At 40.9% G+C, this 21,615-nt stretch overlaps 1 protein-coding gene across 1 annotated transcript in view; it reads left to right on the top strand.

Moving 5' to 3' along the window:
* Positions 1-21,063, top strand: part of LOC104270726 (neogenin) — a gene marked incomplete at its 5' end in the record, with an annotated part of 55,256 nt that extends 34,193 nt beyond the window's left edge. The window contains 12 exons of the mRNA XM_009865161.1: positions 810-948; positions 2,956-3,063; positions 5,626-5,820; positions 6,500-6,532; positions 10,534-10,602; positions 11,432-11,579; positions 13,344-13,582; positions 14,278-14,370; positions 16,967-17,125; positions 18,458-18,712; positions 18,945-19,081; positions 20,523-21,063. Of these exons, the coding sequence (XP_009863463.1) occupies positions 810-948; positions 2,956-3,063; positions 5,626-5,820; positions 6,500-6,532; positions 10,534-10,602; positions 11,432-11,579; positions 13,344-13,582; positions 14,278-14,370; positions 16,967-17,125; positions 18,458-18,712; positions 18,945-19,081; positions 20,523-20,606 (1,659 nt within the window). The remainder of the gene's footprint in view (positions 1-809; positions 949-2,955; positions 3,064-5,625; positions 5,821-6,499; positions 6,533-10,533; positions 10,603-11,431; positions 11,580-13,343; positions 13,583-14,277; positions 14,371-16,966; positions 17,126-18,457; positions 18,713-18,944; positions 19,082-20,522) is intronic.
* Positions 21,064-21,615: the final 552 nt, after the last annotated feature.

Here is a 21,615-nt window from a genome sequence, read left to right as displayed (position 1 = left end):
AGTAGCTGTACACAGCTCCGTGTGGCCCTGACACATCCTGAAACAACTGTTTAGATCGCTGTAGGTCAAGGTAAGGAATATACCTAAATGTAGATACCTCTTTCATTTTTGTTTTTTTCATAGGTCTCAAGTAAAGTCCATTCATGTTCCAGTCATGTATAACAAACATCCGATATTTTAACCAAAAGGGTGAAAATTCTAGCTAAATGACTGGGCTACAAATTCCACTGTGCAGTTTCAGCGTGCAGTCCTAGACAACTATTTTTTTCTGAACACAACGTACATATTAGTAAAGCTTCATTATCTTCAAGTACCTTCTGTTGGTTATTTTTTATTTTTTAAGTATGTTAAAAAATTGCTGAAAATTCTAACAGGAATTTGGCAGGCAGATCCAGATTTCAGGAAGGACTGTTATTGTTAGCTGTGCTTCATTGTTTTCCCTAGCCAGATCCGTTAATGAATGCTGTAAATTAGCCCCCCCAAGCAGACAGTGATTTAGCCTGCTGCATAACAAGTGTGCCCTGGACCTTGTATTGCCTTTTTTTTTTTTTTAATTTATAATTGACTGATATTAAATGCTCTTGCTGATTGCAGAAAGGATTTCTTGTTTAGGATAAAACAACTGCACGTGAATACTCAATTAATAAATTTGCATGACAGAGCAAAAACGTCCTAGAATTAATGACCGTGGTTATGAAAACCTAGCAAAGCTAAAATGTTTCAAGCACTTACCTGAGACAAGGGTGTCTGAGAGCTGGTGATGGATGATTTTCAGTTTGGAAGTTGCTGACTCTCAGATTTTCTTTCAGACTGCAAATGCCACCACTTTGAGCTACTTAGTGACGGGGTTAAAACCAAATACCTTGTATGAATTCTCCGTGATGGTGACTAAAGGTCGAAGATCAAGCACTTGGAGTATGACAGCGCATGGAACAACTTTTGAACTAGGTACTCCTCCTTCATGGCAAGGGCCGGCGTTCCTGACGAATCTGCCACAACTCTGGAGGAGGGAGGGAAAGTGTAGATTTAAAAGGATTATGCTGGTGAATGCTTGTTAGGGGGGTTCTGTTCTTTATAGCTTAGTCAGAAATTCTGCTTCGAAAAACAGCAATGTACTTGAGAATTCAAAGGGACAATTGCATGCTGAAGAATTTACATCAAATTACAGAGAAGTAATGAATAATGGGACGGCAATTCGGGGACAGGAGAGAAACAGAAAAGGGTTTGTAGGCACTGGCAGGAACTTGGGCCCAGAACTTTTCTCTCCTGACCTGTCTCTCTTTAGCTCTTTTTATCCTGCAGTGTTAAATGATCTTCGTGCAATTAAATTTACTGCTTATCATGCGTAGGTTTCTTTTTATATGAATTGTTAGAGCCTTTCCAAATTACCCTGTGGTTCTGCTGCTAATTTAAAATACAGAAAAAAAATCAAGCACACAAAAAATTTAAAATACAGAAAAGACATCAAGCACGCAAAATCCAAATATTCTGTAACAAGGTGTAAGAAAAAGCAAAACCAGGATAAAATCGGAAATCTCCTGATTTGCTGTGCAGTCCCATAAACCCTTAGTGAGCTTCAGGTGCTTCTGAAGGCATCCTCGTGGCTCTTGGTGGGAATTCCGTGATGTGGAGCCAGCTACCACTGTACAGCACAGGGCTGGGCCGAAAGGTCTCATCCACAGCTCTGCACTAAGAGCTGTTGCACAAATAAAGGTCTTAAAAGAGAATTTGAAAGAAGTACAGGGGCGAGGGTGAGACACAGGAGGTCTCATTTCATTTAAACAGAAATAAATCCCTAGGTCAAGGTGGTCGTAAAGAATATTTGCAAAGGTGACCTAAAAGCTTGGGAACGAAGAAGCAAATACAAAAAAAACCAAATAAAACAAACAAAAAAGGCTAAATATATTTTCTCAGAACTCATGATTTATATTCTTCACCAAATTCCTGAGTGTGTGACTCATTATTTTTGAAATCTCCAGGGCTTCCTCCTCGGCTAATGCTGAAGAAAAATAGGGGATATTGGGTTAAGTGTTGAATTAGTAATCTCTTGTGGGCTAGTCCTGATTTTTATTTTCTCTGAAGCTTGCTGTAGGATCTTGAATGGTGCTTTACATTTCTGTTGAGCGTGGAGGTTTTTTTAAGCATTTGGGTAATAGTTACAGTAACTTTTGAGCTTTTGCTCTTTTCCAGTTATTATTCTGCACTGGGATAATAGGTAGCCAACTCCTACCTTTTCCTGAACCTCAGGCAAGAGGAGGCTGATGGCAGAAGTGCTCTTCCCGCTCTCTCCCAGCCTCAGTCGCTGGCAACCCAGGAGAAGAGGCTGGACAATTATGTTCAGCGAGTTGTTTCTATGTTTCAGATGCTTTGGTAGTACATATTTCCTTGCAAATCACTAATAATTCTTCCCCAAAGTCAATCAAAAATTACAAGTTATGATTTTAAATCTGTGATGAATTTACTTTCTGATTCAGATTTGAGAGGCAAAGTGGCATTATTAGGTTTTGGTCCCCCCACAAACCTGAAAATACAGAGACAATTCATAGAAAATGCATATAAAATGTATTTATTTTTCAAGTTCATCTAATTTTCATGATGACCAAAGAAATTCAGGTCAGAAGTTACTGACCCCAGCTGTTCAAGCTGTTTTTGAAAGCTCGTGGGCTCATTCCGTGATGAAGCATCTGTTGACAGAAGTGTTTTGGAAACGGGTCCTCCTTACGGAAAGGAGACTCTACACGCCGGCTGGCGCTGGCCACTTAAATGGGGTAAATCACTAAGACGCTAGGGTGGTAGCTTTATTTGAAGATTCAAATTTCAAATTTTTTATTATCGTACATGCCTTTTCTCAAAGGTGTAAACCAAATAAAAAGCGAAGGTGCTGGAATTACTTGTTTATATCCTGTGAAATCGGGCAGCCTGTTTGTGATAATCTGATTTTTTGTTTGTTTGCAGTTCCTACTTCTCCTCCCAAAGACGTGACTGTGGTGAGCAAAGAGGGAAAACCTCGGACGATAATTGTGAACTGGCAGCCTCCATCCGAAGCCAATGGCAAAATTACAGGTGCAGTTTGCATGAGCAATAAAGGCAGATTTAAAATGTCTGGTTAACAACAGCAGAATATAATCTGCATAACTCTGTGAACGTGTTCCGTACTTCGTTTAGCCTAGAGCTAGCCACAAGGTCTATATCTTCTTTGTCAATCTTTCTGGTAGCTCAGATTAATTATTTACTTCTGTACCTAGTAAAAATAGATTAAGATATAAACTAACTGCTGTGTGAAATTGGAGTCGAACCAGAAATATAATTGAAAGTTTAAATATCTCAATAACCTTTGCCTCCATCAGCTTGTGCTATGCTAATAGCGTGCCTGCAGAAATACAGCTATAACGCCTCTGGCCCATCAGTATTTTATTTAGAAGAATCCATCCCAGTGCTCTTTGTCATCTTTGTGTCATTTCTGTGGCACAGAACAGCTCAGAGTCAGTTTATTAGTCCCTTGACATAACCATTAGGAACAAACTGTTGTTTGCTGTTGTAACTGCACCGCTTCCATGTCGGATAAATAATTTCACAGAAAACAATAATTACTGCTTCTCTTCTGTAATTTCTGTTTGGATTCCTATTTCTAAAGGCTTTCTGAAACAACTCGCTTCCATTTTCCTTTTTTTTTCCTTTTCTTTTTTTTTACTGCAGGCTTTAAGCTCCAAGCAGATTTTATTGGCGTATCATTCATTTGCAGCATATGGTTTTGCTTTTGTTCTCAGAATTAACTGTGGTGCAGAATCAAACCTTTGGAACCTGTCACCAACTGGCATCTGATTAGGTGGTGCTGTAGCCCAGGTTCAAGACCTGAGACTAAAACTATTATTGTTTTATATATTGGCCATAAAGCCAGTATTATTTGTTATTTTCTTGTCAGCAAGGTGTTTGCTCTATATAGGGAAGAAGGTTTGACTGGAGAAACAAGAGCCTTTATCTTAAGTGCAGGTTGCAGGACTTGGTTACTAGTGGTCAGGGAGGGTTGTAAAGAGAGGTGTGAAATGTCAGGCACAAATAACCCCCAGTTATTTACGCTCCTAAAAAGATAAGCCTGTCATCTGACATCAAGTAGGTACATGAGAAAGGGAAGGCAACGTGCAGAGAGACAGCACACTGTGGTTAGCAAAATAAGCACATGGGTTCAGTTTTTTGGTTAAAATATCACTGTGAAGAGGAACTGTGCATTGTATTATTCTATTTATTTATTTATTTACTTACTTACTTACTTTTACGTACGTAGCTGTTAACAGCTAAAAATGAAACTGAACTAAACCATTGTGTGGCCCGTGGGAGCCCCCCAGCCCCGAGCTGGGTGCCAGCGGCGTGGGCTGAGTGCCCTCTGGTGGGGAGAACTCCTTGCTCCGGTAATTGCTTATTAAGTAAAACCAAAGTGATGATGGAATTCCTGGCGCTGGGGAGCGTGTCTGTGGAATCCACAGCTTTTCAGCTCTGAGCTCCTTTTGAGGCGGCAGGATGGATGTGAAATACTGAACTGGGCTACTCTAGATTCCAGAGGCTTCCGCATCAGTACAGCTGCTGACTAATGAATGCAGTCCTGAGTTACCCTGGTAGCCTTGTGCCACTACACTGTATCTAGTGCTTTTAACTGCCACTACACAAATATATACATGTGTTGCCCCTTCTTAGACCAGTTACAGATCAGTTGCTTTGTGCCCTGTACAAGTACCACATTATTAAATCTACTCCCCAGTAGCTCACTGGGCCACCGAGGGACAACAAATGGAGCCAGACTGGAACTGGGGCATCAACCTCCAGGCCAGACTGGTGACCGTGAATTGATTTGGGGTATCCGCAATATTTTCAATGGCTTTAAAGAAGTGGAAGTCACACTGGAGAACGTCTCCCCTTCCTTACCGTGAGCCCCAGAGCTGGGTCTGTGGGACAAGGGCAGTTGGTGCACGAAGCAGCTGATCACACAGCCCCAATACTAGTGCCAGTATTTATTTTATACTGGGACTTTGTGCTATTATTATAAAGCTTTTACTTTGTATTGGTTTGTAATTGCAGTATATTTTAGTGAGAGAACATAAACTCTTCCCATACCTTTTTTTCCTGTGACATGCAAGATAACTTCCGTTCTCTTAAGATTGTCATCTTCATTAATAAGCTAAAAAAATAATCAACTACTGAATGTGTGTTCTTTAGCTGTGCATAAAAATGTTTTGTTGTTTTAATATTAACTATTTGCTATAAATATTCATCCTTTGAGGATACTTTGATAATAACATTATTTTACATTACTTGGTCTGTGAACAGGTAAAGAGATGGACCTGAAGAATTCCTCCATATTCAGTGAACAGCAGTCAGAAATATGTTTTATATTTGAAATGACTTTTTTCCTCTTAACATACACTTTTGAACAGTTCAAAATATAAGATGGAAAGGCTATGTAATATTTGAATACATTCTCAGCCTTTGAAAAAGGAAGAATACACTCTGAGAAAAGCCATAATCATTTAGCTGTGCAAATGTCATAAAAAGTCAATAGACCGTTTTCTGTGAGATCCTATGACTATCCCATTCTTTTATGTATAAAGTCCTTTTCCTTTCTCCTGTGAACAGGGTACATCATTTACTACAGTACAGATGTGAATGCTGAAATACATGACTGGGTAATTGAACCCGTCGTGGGGAACAGGCTGACCCATCAGATACAGGAACTGACCCTCGATACACCGTATTATTTTAAAATCCAGGCCCGCAACTCAAAGGGTATGGGACCCATGTCTGAGGCAGTTCAGTTCCGAACCCCAAAAGGTAAACCGTCACCTACACCTAAATATCTTTCTCCTCATTTTTTGGATGCAGCCTCTCTGAGATACCAGGAATTTTGTATTTAAACTGGAAAAGACAGGTAGACAAATGAGTTTGAATAGAATGACAATGTCTGTTGGATTGCTCTTGCACGTGTTAATACCTACGCTCAGCTGTTCAGTTAATTGTTTTGTTTCAAAATGACTGGTGGGCACTTCAGTCATCTAGTTACTAATGTGGAGGGTCTGTGTCCTAAATGAGCTTTTTAGAAAAATGGTTTTTAGTTGCTTTAAGATTCTAGGTCTTGTGTGTGCTGCCTGCTCATGAGGAAGTGGTGTAAAGCAGCAGGTGCTGCGGCACAGCCGGGCGTGGGTGTCGGGACGATATGCTGGGAACTCCTGTGCCACAGCAGCCTCTTACATCATGAACTGCTTGGTGACGGGTTGCTAGCACAATAGTGCGAATGCATGACAGCTTGGAGAGAAGTACTCTAAGGAGAGGAGAAAAAAAAAAGTTATGAGTAGATTTTCTAACAGTGCTTTTTCCACAGGAGGACTGATGGTTAGAAATGAGCTAATCTGCTTATGCTGTGTGAAACTTTAAATTCTGTCTCTCGCTCCTGCAAGCCTTGTGATCTTTCTCTTGTGTTCTTTTTTTCCCTTGCCTGTGCTTGTCCCACTAGCTGAATCCTCAGATAAAATGCCTAATGACCAAGGTAAATGAACAGCCACGCTTTCTCTCTTTATTCCATCCTTCACACATTTTGTTTTTCCTGTCCATGAGCTGTTGCATTTCTTAAATGAAACAAATATCTGCTGCTCTGTCTGTAAACAAGCAAGTTCCTCTAGTGCTTTGAATTGTGGAAGAACTGGAAGACCTGTTTTTGGTTCGGATGTTAGGGATACAAAGTGATCTCTGTAGTCAGATGTCACATGCAGGGACAAGTGGGTTGTGCCAGAACTGAATCACTCTGTCAAAAAGAATTTGGATTAAGTGATGCACCAGCCAGCCTCTGACCATCGATGCAAGATCTCAGTACAAAGAGGTGGAAGATCAAACAGTTATCTAATTAGCGTGAGTGCTGCTTTGTGAGCTCCACATCCATAATTATTTCCATAATAAAGGAAGTTATGCCTGCTCTAGAAAGCTTTTTTTGGAAGAGAGATTCTGCTCGTCGGTTCATTTAGACTCCAACCTCTCCTGAAGAGCACAGCATTAGCTACTAAAAGCCTTAAGGTTTTAAAATGCTAGCTTGAAAAATGGTAGCTTTGAGTTTACTACCTTGAATTATAAGGTGAGTGTCCCAGGGCTCTTTTTGCTTTCTTCCAAATAACCTACAAGCCCAATAAAAAGGGAAGGAATTAGACTAAAGGGATGGCTTTAAAAGGACATTGGCAAGCAGCTTAGACAGACAATTAAATAGATCCTAAAGGGATTGAGAATGAGCTTGGTTTTTTACTTGCTTTTCCACTTGTTACTTAGAAGTAATATACTCTCTGTGCTTTAACCTTCTGTGTACCAAATAATGCTGGTACTAGACAGTTACAGAGGAAATTCATATCCAGACGTGTGTAACAGGGCTGCTAGCTGCAAGTCAGGCCCCTCTGTGGGGAACCAGATGCTCACCGTGTCATCGCTGGGGCTCAGCTGCCAGTGGAAGGGGACCAGGGAGGATAAGAAGGTTTTATGTAAAAGTTGCTGTTTTCTGTTCTGCACTATTGTAACCTCATTTCAGCAGGTAACTATATCTTCTCACCTGTCGTTACCATCCTGAAATAACATACTCTTCTAGTAACAATTTGATTCATTTTTGTCAAGTTATATAATTTATATAGCATAAAGCCCTATGTAAAAGCTAAGAGAGTTCTGTTTCAGAATTCCTTTAAGAACACTCAGAGGTTACAAATCACGGCAGTAGGTTAGATGTAGAAAAGGAGAAGACGGGCTGAAGACCAGAAAAGCCAGCTGTGTGGCAGCGTCACCAAAACGCAGAATCCTGTCCTTCAGGAAATAATTATCTGAGCTCAGAAGGATCAGAACTACAATGGGATTGACTCTCTGGCCTTAATGGTTCTGTTGGTTTGTTTTTTTCTCTCTCCCCTACTTTTTTGTTGTTTGGGTTTTTTTCTGTACTCAGCACACTGTGTTGTTCTTCCACACACTTCTATAGCACAGAGCTTGTGCTGGGAGAAGCTGTTGCTGTCAGGCTTCAAGGAGTTGCACTGGCCTAGTATGAAAGCAAAGGTTATGGTATCTCATCCTAGTAAAGCTATCCGAAACAACACGTGGTTAAATTCTCTGGCTGCAGGTACCTAATGGGTAACATGGAGATTGACAAGCTAAAAAGAACCCAACAGTGTTGGTAAACGTTATCTTAAACTGTTCCTTAATATAAAAAGATATATCTGTATAGGATTTTTATACTTTGTCACATATACACACGAGCCTGGGGGGTATGCAAAACCTACCGGTGGCTGTGTGAGTGCGTACATACCCCATGACAAACCCCCTGTGGCTCAGCAGGTTACACCTACAGGTGCATGATCCCTGGTGCTCCATGCAGGTGACTTTGTCTATCTACTCCATTATTTTATGTCACCTGTTAACTTCAGTAGCAATTATTTTAATTTTCTTCCATGGTGTTATTAAGGATATTGAATTACACTTAGCCAGGCACAGGTCTTTCCAGAACTCATTAGGAATATCCCTCATGAATAATGATTCTGCAATTATAATTCGTATTCTTATCAGTTAATTAGTAGTTAATCTTGTTAGTAGGTGCCGGATTGCTTTTCTGTTACGCTATTTTTACGAAAGCATTGTACTGTACTCCGTAAAATGTTTTATGGAAGTCTGAATACAGTATGTCTGCATAGTTACTGTTACCAGCCAAATTTATGGTCTGACATTTAGGTTGTTTGAAAATACCTGTTTTCAATGAAACAGAAAGGTGGGCATAAAGTGTGCCACCACCTCCTGTCTCTCACCTTTTCTTGCCTGTGTTAAGGCTCCAGCAGCTGCACTAAAAATGCTGTTTGTCCTTTTAAAATACTGTCAGTTACTTTTATTCTCCCCTTCTACCCATCTTCAGCAATGTGTTCAGTGATGCAGAGTTTTTTCACATCTTTTCAATGCGAGGTATCTGGTCATGCAGTTGTCAGTGTATTAAATACAAGCTGTTTAAAATTCTGTTAAATTATTTCATTGCCATTGCAAAATTATTAGTCCAGGACTTCAGAAAGAGAACAGGATTTCCCTGAATGCAGTGTCCTCTCCAGCCTGGCAGGTGCAATGTATCTTTTTCATTATAGATTTGTCCTGCAATGCGTCTTCTTCATTATTTTATACCACATCTAACTCCTCACAGTATACATGTAACATTCCTTCTTATTATCCTTCTTGGGGTTTAATCCGTATCCTTCCTGGTACCTTTTGCTGTTTTTACCAATAGTCTTTATGTCACAGTGACTAATTTACAGGCTTCGCCTTTAGGTTCACAATTTCCACTTGTTACACATCCTTTAAGATTTAGTGCTTCTTGATTAGAGTGGATTTTTAACTGAGAAAATCCTTCTCCTGAATGTGAAACTGCCGAATTTGCAGACTCTCAGGTTTCTCGTGGGTTTGACTTTTGTGCCCATGTAAAAATGTGCAAAGTATTATAGATTCATCTAACAACAGAAATGTTTTTCCTCGTGTCTTGCCATGTGTTCCCCTTACTACAGTATTTTTATCATTCACAATAACTTTCCATTCGTGCATTTTAATGAAAGCACGGAAGTGGAAGAACCAAGGGTTTGTGTATCTTGATCTGTGGAAACGATTTTGCTAACTCGGGAGAGGTCTTAACATGAGAGGTGAACTTGTGACCTTGTGCTTCTTGCTGTAGCAGCAAGTGCTCTAAATTAGACCTAAATTATGCCTGGAGAAGTATTTGTTAGAGTAAAAAGAGGACGGCGGTTCCATTGGTAGGTCAGCTCGTGCATTGAGCACCTCGGAGCCCGCTAGCAGCAGCTGAGGTTCAGGCGGGATTGTGTCATTTACCTTGGTTTCTAGTAAGTGACGTACAGATAGGTTTACTTCCATTGACAGCCTGCAAACATAAAGCTTTGAAACTAATCCATGTGTTTTCCCAGGTTTCCCCAAAGACATTTTTTGTAGTATTTCATTACCACGAGTGACAAACAGAAAAGAATGGGGAGAAGTTGATAGCAAGTTTTTATGCTTAGGCAGGGGCTTAATATTACAATTACTGTGCTTTTGATCCTCTGCTTATTTCCAGTCTTCAACAGTTACTATAATTAGGTATGAAGAAGAGAAGCCTGTATAATTACTGTTTCAAGATAATTAACTGTCTGTACAAATGTGGCAAAGCCATTTGCCTCAACAGATGCCTGTGTATCACTGCAAATAATTCTTTCTGTGTTTTTTTAAAAGGAATACTAGTAGAAGCTCCTAAACTTACTTAGGAAAATACACAGGAAACACTGGAAACTAATTATTAAATAGCCGTTTTGAAGAAGCTATTCTCTTGGAGAAACACAGTTGCTGTTCAAAGCCAAATCACATTGTAGGAGAAAGAGTAGGGAAAAAGTGCTCACGGGTGCAGAGAAGTTCTGAAAGATCTACCTTAGAAATGTTGAAGTGTGTGCTTACGTGTACATGTGTGTGTGTATATATATGTGTATAAAATGACCCCATATGCAACCTTTTCAGCCTCAGGGTCTGCAGGGAAGGGAAGCCGTCCAGTGGACACAGGACCAGATTACAAACCGCCACTCGGTGGTAAGTGGTGCTGTAAAGCTTTTCAGTTTAAAGGCGCAGCGTCTTTTGGTGCTGCACTGAGTGATGCTATATCCCACTGAAAATACGCATCTGTTCCGGTAATTTTTTCTTTATGATGATAGTCATTCCCACTCATTCAATTGTATCGTACTTCTGTCATAGTGTTTTTGCCTACTATGTGGGGTATATGGAAAAAATATCATCACAAGCATTTACATGTAGGTCTGCATAAGCAGATCTTGTTCCCAGTTTAGTTTTAAATCGCTGCTATAGTGCACAAGTGTAAAATTAATTCAGTAAGAACACATTAGGAAGGTAAAAACTCTTCTTAACTCCTTCTCCTTATTAGCACTGTGCATTGCAGAAGCCTTGCCCTAAGGTAACGCTCATTAATGTTGCATAAAATGTGTTTCTTTCAGAAGGAGGAGACTGCTGTAGAATACTGATACCGATTCATGTGGTTATTGGCTCCAAGGGGGTGCCTGTAGTGCTGGAGTTTGAGGAAGGTCCCAAGTTAAGCCCCCTTAGAGTCTATGTAAACTGTTGAATTTTTTTATGATAACTATTTGAGTAGGGTGAACATAAATTTTTATAGACTCCTAGTTGGAAATGGGTCTATAAAGCATCTTAGCAATTTAACAACTGTACAGAAACACAATTGGCAAATGACAGGAAAACAAGCGCTTCGCTTGAAATCCTAGCACATCGACCATCTTTCATTCTGCTCATCTGTGTCATTCTAGAAGCCCTGGATGGGTGCTGCTTGCTTTTGATGGGGATTTTTTCTATAGAATAAATAACCCCTTTTCCCCATCTCAATCTTTTACAGGAAGCAACAGTCCCCATGGCAGTCCTACTTCTCCCTTGGACAGCAACATGCTCCTCGTGATCATAGTGTCTGTTGGAGTGATCACCATCGTGATAGTGGTGATAGTCGCTGTCTTCTGCACCCGTCGGACAACTTCGCACCAGAAAAAGTAAGATGTCCTGGTGGCACTCTGCCCTGTCCTACCTTTCTCACTCAATTCTCCTATTTAATCTTTTCTTTACGACGCTTTAGAGTTTATTACTCTTAAAGCTTTTGGGCTGTAGAAATTCTGTTCTGAGAACAGATTAGAAATGCAGTTTGAATTCTGGTGGAAGATAACATGCATCAAACACAGCTAAGGTATCATGTGTGTGGTGATGGTGATCTGTTTTTCCTAATCAGTGGTTCAGGATTTATAAACGATGAAGAGTTAACTGGGGCAATGCTTTCCTGTATGCCTGCACTTGCTCCCCTCTGAGGAGATATTATTGTTTAAAATATACATCTGTTCAGAGCTGCGAGAGCTTGACAGCTCAGGCAGATTCTCACTTCTGTTCTTAGCACGTACTTCACTGTGTGGAGTAGGTTTACAAGCTGTGCATGATAATATCCAGCTTGTAGGTAGATTACTGGCATGGAATCTGAATGATGCTGAACTCCCTGGAAAAGTGCTCCAAAATAAAGGTGTGTATCTGAATTCTTCCATCATTTAGAGCACCTGAATTGAGACTACAGTAGCGATGCTTCTGTTTGTAGGCTCCCGAAGATTGTTTCTGGATGTTCTTTCAGAGAACCGAACAGAGATGAAAGCCTTTTTTTTAAGTTTGAAATGATTCTGTCAGGAAAAACAGAGTTTTGAGGCAGTGATTAAAAGCCAGGCTTAAAAGATAATCTCCACTTGCTTTGCTGAAGCTGAACCACCCTGCAAAAATCCAAGTTCTTCAGGAGAGGAGAGCAAGGATCTATGAGTGATGGCGTAGCAACTGGGCGATGTGCATGGGAGAGGGCAAGATTCATGGCCTGTGCACAAGAGGCATATTTTATTTTCAAAGAGCAGAAATAACCCTGTGAAATCTTGCATTTGTTTTCCCAGTTTCTAAATGCCACATCTCTTACATGCAGCAACCCACAAACCAGTGAATAACCGTCTGATCTGTTTTACTCATTCAGAGCTCCCAAGCAGGTGCCAGCAGCACATCTGGCTGCAAATCACCTACACAAGAGGTTCTGTTCACTGATATTTTTAAAATTGTGTGTAGTTGTATCTTAGCCACTTCTAGGAAATGTGCTACCCAGAAGGGACAGCTCCCTCCATTGCCGCTGGGTTCCAAAGTGTGGAGGGCAGTGCAGGAACTCTGTATTCTGCTTTTCTGAAATTCCATCATGCCAAATGTCTGCCTTGCAGTCAGTTTGCTGCTGCTGCCACTGTAAAATGGCAATGAAAAAGCACAACTGTTAGACATATCTAACCTGAGCAGTGGTAAAACGAATGTTCTCATCGTTATCCTTCCGAGTTAACCATCCTATGGGTATAATTGGCTATTTGCACACTCCTTCCTACAGCTATTGTTTGAGGTTAGTTGTAAGCCCTGGAGTACGCGCACAGCATGATGTATGCACGCTCCTTGTTTAGAATATTCTCTTAATAATCGTAAGTGCTGGAAACTTAATTTGTGCTAATGAAAGCTGAGGCTGTAGAGCACAGTTCTGCAGCATGTGGTAGCCTCTGAGACAAATTTCATGGCATCAGAGTCGCAGTGTGCTTTGGGATGTCAGATGTGCTTATATGTAAAATTCAAAGGTTCCTGCCCAGTGGGTAGCTTTTGCTCAGCTGGATACAAGAGCTGAAGGAAATCTCAGTGAAAATTTCCCTTTTTCAGCAAGTGAAAGGAAGCCTACATCTAAGCCCATTTCATTTGTTTTCCTTCCCAAGGAAACGAGCTGCCTGCAAATCAGTGAATGGGTCCCATAAGTACAAAGGCAACTCCAAAGACGTCAAGCCCCCTGACCTTTGGATCCATCATGAAAGACTGGAGCTAAAACCCATCGATAAATCTCCAGATCCCAATCCAATCATGACAGATACCCCAATCCCTCGCAACTCCCAAGACATCACCCCAGTTGATAACTCCATGGACAGCAATATCCATCAAAGGCGGAATTCCTACAGAGGTGAGCTATCAACGAGTACCTAGACCACGCTGTTTAAAATTGGATGCGTTTTACTGTATCTGGTGAAATCACTTTATTGACATATTTTTCAGTTACCCTTACCTTTTTTTTGTTCGTATTTTCCAAGTAGTGAGTTGGATTTGTGTGTAGTTTATAAGGCTTTCTGAAAAGGATGGATCACATGTTTTAGTGGGAAAATTTGAGTGCCCAGGAGTTTCCATCCTGAATGTCACTTTTGGTAAATTAGCAATCATAAGATCATCTAATAAGTGTTTCATATAAAACTGTTGAGAGACACGTGTGACATTGTTTCCGCAGCCAAACAAGCAATCAGGTTTTGGTGCTTTAACCAGCTGCTGCTCAACTCTTGAGGTGTGGGTGAGTGGTTAACTTGGGAATCCAGCACATCTTACCCATAAGCCTCACTCTTTTTACTGCTGCTCGTTGCCCAGAGCCACACTGCCAGGGGTTTGTGTTTGTATGATGGCCTGGAGAGTTTCCAGCCAGCTCTACCCTAACTCTCCTCTTTTCCACCTCCTGGTGAAGGACAAAAGAGCTGTTTTTATCAATTAGGAGTCTCAGAACTGCTTACAAACAGGACAGCCCAGAAAGAAAGAGAAGAGGGCCAAAATCAGCTGATAGGGTGTCACAAGTCTTACTGCCATGGTAAATAACCTTCAGTATTTTTCCTCCAGGGCATGAGTCAGAGGATAGCATGTCCACGCTAGCAGGAAGAAGGGGGATGAGGCCCAAGATGATGATGCCTTTCGATTCTCAGCCACCTCAGCGTAAGTCAAACGCCCACCTACCAGCTGGCTTGAAATTGGGAGCACCCAAACAAGCCACGCTGATATCGTATGCACAGGCACATAGGCTCACACACTGCCTTCCTGCTTATTCTCCTCGGTAATTCTGTCCTATCTGCAGTGGCAACAGATCAAGAAGGCAGAGTTAGATCAAGTTAAAAGGGAAAAAAAACCAAATAGCTGGATTTGAATGAGCAGGAGACGTGTTGCAAAAGCAGGGGGAAGAGTTAGGAATGTGTCCAACAGTCTGTCCTAGTCTCCAGCAGTGGCAACTGCAGGTGCTTTTCAGGGAGAGCTTGTGAGCCTGGCTGCTTCTGGTAGTCCCTTCCCGTTGTACTCTGCCAGCCTCCAGTCGTTACACAGGAATTGTACAGAGTTGGTAAATCTCTGTCAGGTTTTTCTCCACTGTTAGTTTTTTCTTTGTCAAACCAAAGCTGTAGCTTTTTTAGCCTCCTCTCACGAGGCAGCTACTCCATCCCCTTTATCACTTTAGTTGCCATCCTCAAAACCCTCTGGAACTTTACTACATAATTCCTGAGATTCAAAGAGGCCAGAGCTGCGCACAGTAACACCAAGGACTTACAGAGCACGACACAGTGTCCCCTGCTCCTTCCTTGACAACTGACATACAAAAATTCCGGAAGGCTATTAGAAAGGAAAGGGCTGTTTCTTTCTTAACACAATGCATTTATCTTTATCCAGTTCTTCATCTGAACTTTTCTCTTTCTTGAAATTAAAAAGTGCATCACAACTTTCATTAAGAGCTGGTGGTACAACAAACCACTTTTTGACCTGCAAAGCTGTACGTGATCTAGCTCTGATAACCCAGCAAATTATTAGGAAAATGCGGCAGTTGCAGATGGCTCTCTGGGTGGCAGGGACAACTTTCTGGGGTCAGGGCTTTTCCCTGGCTCGGGTTTTCCCCACTTGCTCACTGGATTCTGCTATGGATAGAGTTTCAGAGCTACTTTGATTTTGTAATGTTCTCCTCATCTCCAAGCTTTTAGGAAATATCTTGTGTAGTATATGCACATGATTTTTTTTTTTGTAGTTGCAAAAACATGTAGGCAGCCTTTTGTCCTGTCATACATTATATTTGATAGTGATTGAAATGCTTGCTGAAACACTAGTGGTTTCTGCAAATAGAAGTAATTAAAATGTTTACGCATGGAAAATGTTGTGCCTTAAAATCTTTGTTTCCTACCTTGCTGACATGTCAAAGAACTCCAAGTGTCCCTGATGGCTGTTGCCTCTGTCCAGATTTCCAAGCTCTTGCCAGTTCCCTGCAAGACAAAGTGGCTTCTTAATCTTTCTTGAAGCTCCTAGTGAGAATATCTGACTTCTCACGTCCCCTTGGCAGCTGGCTTGCAGGGCTTAATTCTAGAACCTACTGATTATTCAGTATTAGAGTTTAGTTACTCTTAATTTACAAGAGGTTGATAATGATGTCAGCTGTCTGAGGGCTGAACTCAGTGGGAGAGAGAAATTGTTTATTACCAGTAGGTGAGAAACTCTAAGGACACTGCCTCCACTGATCAGTTCACAAATCCTGTGCTGCTGACAGGCTGTTTTCCAGGAAATGAGAGAGTCGGAGGGTTCAGGTTTGTTTAGTGACCCTCTGAGTTCAAACCACATGCATCAGTGCAAGAAATCTTAACTGAACCGGGCATGATATGATGGATTTCTGCATCATGTCATTCCTGGAAAGTAACTCTCACTGGCAGCACATCTGGAGAATTTCCAGAAATAGTTCAAAAGAAGATAACCAACCACAACCTTTTTTTACTTTATGGTCCAGTGGCAGCATTTCCCTTCTGTTTTGTGTTTGATTTGTTGGGGTTTTTTTGTCAAGACTCCTTCTTTTGGATGATTTTAAGCAATTCAGTGTTCTAGTCTGTCATAAGAACTAAACTCTGCACACACCTTTCCTTGCAGCTGGGGAGTAGTTAGAGTTTGTTCTGCTATTACCACAAAAGGATGAGGGCAAAGGACGACTTATATCAAGTATAAAATTCATGTGTCTCAAACAGAAAAAAGAGGAAACGGCAAGATAAAAAAAGAGGAGAAAAAATAAAAAGAGGCTTTTAGTTTGAGTGTACTGGAGCAGAGCTGAACTAGCTTGCACAGAGGGAATGAATGGAGCTTTGGTGTCTTGCCCTGCTCTTACCATTTGTGTTGCATTATTTAATTAACCAAAGATACCACGTTTGGTTGGTTACAGATTGTTAAGAAATTCAATGACAGCCAGAAACTGTTGAATTTGAGCTCATACGTCTCCCATATTAGGTCTGACATTTATAGCACAGCAGGAAATACGTGGAAGTCTGAAAGGGAGCTGAACTTTATTTTTCTTGAGTGTAACAGAAGGCGCTTGAAAGGTACAGCCCAGGGAGATGTACTTTGTGCAGAGGAAAAGGAGAATCTACTGAAACCAGTCACCCCGGTGTCACTGTAACCGTGCTGAGCTGCTCCCCTGTTCAGTGGCTTTGGGGGAGAAGGGTGGGATAGGGTGCCTTTCAGTACATGTGCAGTGCCTGTCTGTATGTTAAGCATTTTTCTGTCTTATGTTCATCCACAGCTGTGATTAGTGCTCATCCCATCCATTCACTCGATAACCCTCACCATCATTTCCACTCCGGCAGCCTCGCTTCTCCAACTCGCAGCTATCTCCATCACCAGGTCAACCCGTGGCCGATTGGCACATCCATGTCTCATTCAGACAGGGCCAATTCCACAGGTGAGATATAAACCATCAGATAGATCTTGCTTGTAATGGAACAATGAGTGAAACATGTGGAAATCCAAGTCTGAAACTTAACGTGGTCATTCTCTGTTGGCGTGTTCCGTGAGAGGCAGAGAGATGGGTTTAAGTACAGACAAAATCCTTGGTAGGTTGAGTTTTCTGTAGATAGTTTCTTGTGTAGATCACAGTATTGATCCTTGAAATATGTGATGACATCCTCAGAAAAGGAGGCTTCGTCTTTGATATACAGCTTCATATAAGATGATTCCTTATTCTGAAGCCTTTGGCCCTGGAGCCTGAAACATCAGATTGAATCTAAGTTGATTTACATGATATGGTAACATTTTTCCCAATTAGTTGTGTTTAAAACTGAGAGGAGACAAAAGACTTTGCTACTGAAAGCTGACATTAGTTAATCTCCATGAAGCACACAGAAAACGGTGGTGATTTCTACGCAGCATTTTCAGGCTTGATGCACAATCTTTTGCAATAGTTTTTGTCATGTCTGGAAAGCTCTGAAAAATTTGGAAGTAACAGCATTGCTAAATTACATGTAGATAACATGTTGAGCTGAAGTGAATTCTGAGCTGCTCTAGTTTAAGATTTGCATTTTAATTAAGGTGCCACAGCCAATAAGGTGTTTCCCATTTCCTTATGAAACCAATTCCTGAGGCTGTAAGTACACAGGCAGACAGTATGTTTGAGGTAGAGGTTTCCCTCGTTCTGTTTATCAAGTGAGAGCTCTCACTATCCAGATCTTACCCTGCATGTGGTCAAAGGAGGATCACGATGCCCTAAACTGAAGATGCCATCTCACTGTTCTCTTAGATCAGGGTAGAACCTGCTGCCTGTGATTTCATTTTAACTTTCAGCAAGTAATGGGATTTCAGGTCTAGCTGAGGGAAAAAAAAAAAAGGACTCTTCTGTATGTACTACAGCGATATATACTTAATGTGTACCTACTTAAGAATGGCAATACTATGAAATACTCAAGGGTAAAAATGAGAATGAAGATTTGTGTTCATGCTTTTACCTGAGGTCTTATTACATGTAGCTGTTTCAGTGCAAAACTGTTAATTTGGTGTTATGCCTGTGGAATCGTTCAGTTCTCAAGCTTCTTTTGTTATGAGACAGTTGTTGCCATTCACCTTAAACCAGGACAGTTACAGAGAACTGGTGGTGTTTGCTACACAGGTAGTTCATCTGTGAGTTCGCTTCTTTGCTTGTAAAGATCTTGCAAAAGGTGCTGGGAAATGCTACTCTTTTGTTTCCACCTGACCACAGACAAAAGAAAATAAACCACTTTAATTTTTTTCTTTGTTGCAGAATCTGTTCGAAACACGCCAAGCACAGACACCATGCCGGCTTCCTCGTCTCAGACATGTGCTGACCACCAGGATCCCGAAAGCACCACCGGGTCTTACCTGGCCAACACCCAAGAGGATGATTCAGCTCAGAACCTCCCCACGGCACACGTCCGGCCATCCCACCCGCTGAAGAGTTTTGCCGTGCCGGCAGTTCCACCGGCTGGTTCCACGTACGACCCTGCGTTGCCAAGCACGCCATTAGTGACTCAGCAAGGTGAGCAGGGAGGAAACTGGCAAGATGCACTTGCCAAAAAGAGAAAAAAAAAAATATTTTTTTTTTTAAAGAAGAAAATGGGAGAAGCTCCATAAGGGGTGAGGGTAGAGTGGGTAGAGTTGCGCATCTAAGGAACTATGTTGGAGGACAGAGTGAATTTTGTACTTTCAAGAGCTTTCCAAACAGGCGAAAGACTTGACTGAGGCTTAACTGTATAACAATTTATTTTCAGCTCCCAACCATCCAGTTCACTCAGTGAAGACTGCGTCGATTGGGACTTTAGGAAGGACTCGTCCTCCTATGCCAGTGGTAGTTCCCAGTGCCCCCGATGTGCAGGAGACCACCAGGATGCTTGAGGACTCGGAAAGCGTAGGTACTCCGACACTGCCCGGGCCTTTCCTTGGCAGTGCTCCTCACACTGCAGTGAAGCTCTCTGTATGTGATACGTGTGCTATTTGTGCCGGTCGCTCTTCAGCACAGCTCACGATGCTGCGTTCACACTTGTTTCAAGCTGTCCTTTATTTGGGTCTGGTTGACAAAGCGGGCTGTGCCTGGATCTGGTTAGTGGTGCGCAGCCGCAGTGTGCTGGGCTGCTGTGGAGCGCCCGCAGTGTCGTTGCAGGTGGACAATTTAGCATTAATGCCAAAATGGTTAAAGCCATCATCCCAAAAATATTTTTAGATTCTCATACGAAAATGTTCTGATTATGAGAGGAAAATGCAAGCTTCTTTGGAAACAGGTTTTAGAAATGAGGATGTTTTGGGTGTCGGGTGCTGGAAGATCTGGTTTCCTTTCAAAGTGCAAACCCAGACATGATAGCATTAGCTGTTGTATTACTGCTACCACCAGATACGCTATTTTTGAATTAATTTTTCTTCTTTTGCTTACTGTGCTTTCCTTTTGTCCAGTTGTTTTTGTCACCCTCTTAACTTTATTTCTGTATGTACTGGTAGAAACTGTATGCATGCCTGATTTGGTGCACTTTTGCCCTTCTGTCTAGTTGTCAACGCTTTTTCTTTACTTGCTTTTTTTTTTAAATTTCTCTCTCTTTTTTTTTATTATTTCTTTTTTGGTTGGTGCCAAAACTTAAACTCATTAGTTCATTCATCAACAAATTTGTAGAATTTAAATGTAGCCATTAATAAATCAGTAACCACATAATATAATATTATATACCATGAAATTTTTACTGTATATAATATAAATAACACATAATATATTGAATATATTAAATATAATTGAAAACTACATAGTCCTGGGAAAGACCTGGTCTGCTTAGACTAGACTTTGAGATGAACTCATTCATGGTATCTACATACATACACACATCGATAACAGAACAATTATTATAGCTGTTCACTACGGCTAAAGCTAGACAATGGAGGCTAAAAATGGAGTATGATTTTAGCAAGCATAATGATTCTCAAAACGGTTTTACTGAAGTGATTCCTTTGACCTTTTTTTTCCAATTAAGCTGGGAAGATTTTTCTAAAATATCTACTTTGGTTCAAAAGAAGCTGTTATCCCGAGGCAGAAATTGATATGAGGCAAACAGACAAGATAATCACAGCCTTAAAAAAAAAATCAGTGAAGCTATGAATCACTATTGCAAAGAGATCTGCCCTTAAAATAGAAAGTTGTTTCAAGTTATTAATTCCTGTAACTGTCGATAAATCTGCTTTTGCTTACTCATGTGTCAGGGTCACAATCTACACCGGAATCACTGACCATTTTTTCTTGTTTCTTATTCTGTCCCTCTTCTTTAAAGAAGGCAAGTCACCTTGTCAGTAATTCTTTACATCTTTCACAGAATTACGAACCGGATGAGCTGACCAAAGAGATGGCCCACCTGGAAGGACTTATGAAGGACCTTAATGCCATCACTACAGCATGACCACCTTCACCAGGACATGACTCCAAACAGTTTCACAAGTCTTGGGACTCAGCCTTGGAAAACAAGGAATTGTACAGAGGGGGGGGGAAAAAAAAAAAAGGAGAGAAAACAAAGAGGGACAGCACATGAGAGCATACACAGAAAGCAAATGAACCAACCAGTGCATTCGTGCTACAGCTGGTCAAAAAAGAGATGACCTTTCTTGTCATCACCCTGTAATGAAGTCATTGCCAGGTTGAATTCCTTTACCTGCTGAGACCATGCAGGATGGGACGCATCAGGCTGAAATCTAGCATCCAGACAAAAGGAAAAGAAAAGTGGACTTCATGATTATGTTTTCTGGTCAGGTTTTGTCTCAGTGGTGTGATTGCCCTGCCTTTTCAGTGTTGGACATTCGCATTTATGTACAATTTTTTTTGTGTTTTTATTTTATCTTTTTTTATAAAAAGGAAAAAAATACTATAATAAAAAAAGGAGAAACTGTTGTTTTCCACAGCCTAGACTGACGTTTGATTGCTTGTTCTATTGTGTATGAAAATTCATTGCCAGTGTGGGTTGTTCTGTTTGTTTTTTTTTTTATTCTGCGTATAATTACATCCCCTTCTGGCAGTTAATCCATGGCCTTTTGGGATGCTGCACTGCTATTTGTAAGCTTTTTTTTATTATTTTTATATTATAATTATTAAAGGCCTGACTTTCTCCTCTCATCACTGTGAGATTACCAGTCTGTTTGAATCGAAATGTAATTTGAAAGGCTTGTTTGTCGCTTTTTGTGCAGTTTCAATATTTTGAGTGGGGAAAAGTAGATGGGGAAGGGGAGGGGGATCCAGTGGGAGGTTTCATTATTGTTGTTTTCCTGTCTTTCTACATTGACTCGAAAGACTAAAGAAAATGAAAGCATCTTCTGTAACATCCTTCCTTGTAATTTCAGCATATGGTGTCTCTGGTTACTGAATTGCGGTGAGAGTCTCATTTAGAAACATTTTGAAAAAATAATCCTCCTATAACA

This window comes from Apaloderma vittatum, unplaced genomic scaffold (genome assembly GCF_000703405.1).
Source record: "Apaloderma vittatum isolate BGI_N311 unplaced genomic scaffold, ASM70340v1 scaffold37002, whole genome shotgun sequence".
Classification (NCBI taxonomy): Eukaryota; Metazoa; Chordata; class Aves; order Trogoniformes; family Trogonidae; genus Apaloderma; species Apaloderma vittatum.
This window is presented reverse-complemented; position numbering and strand designations above follow the sequence as displayed.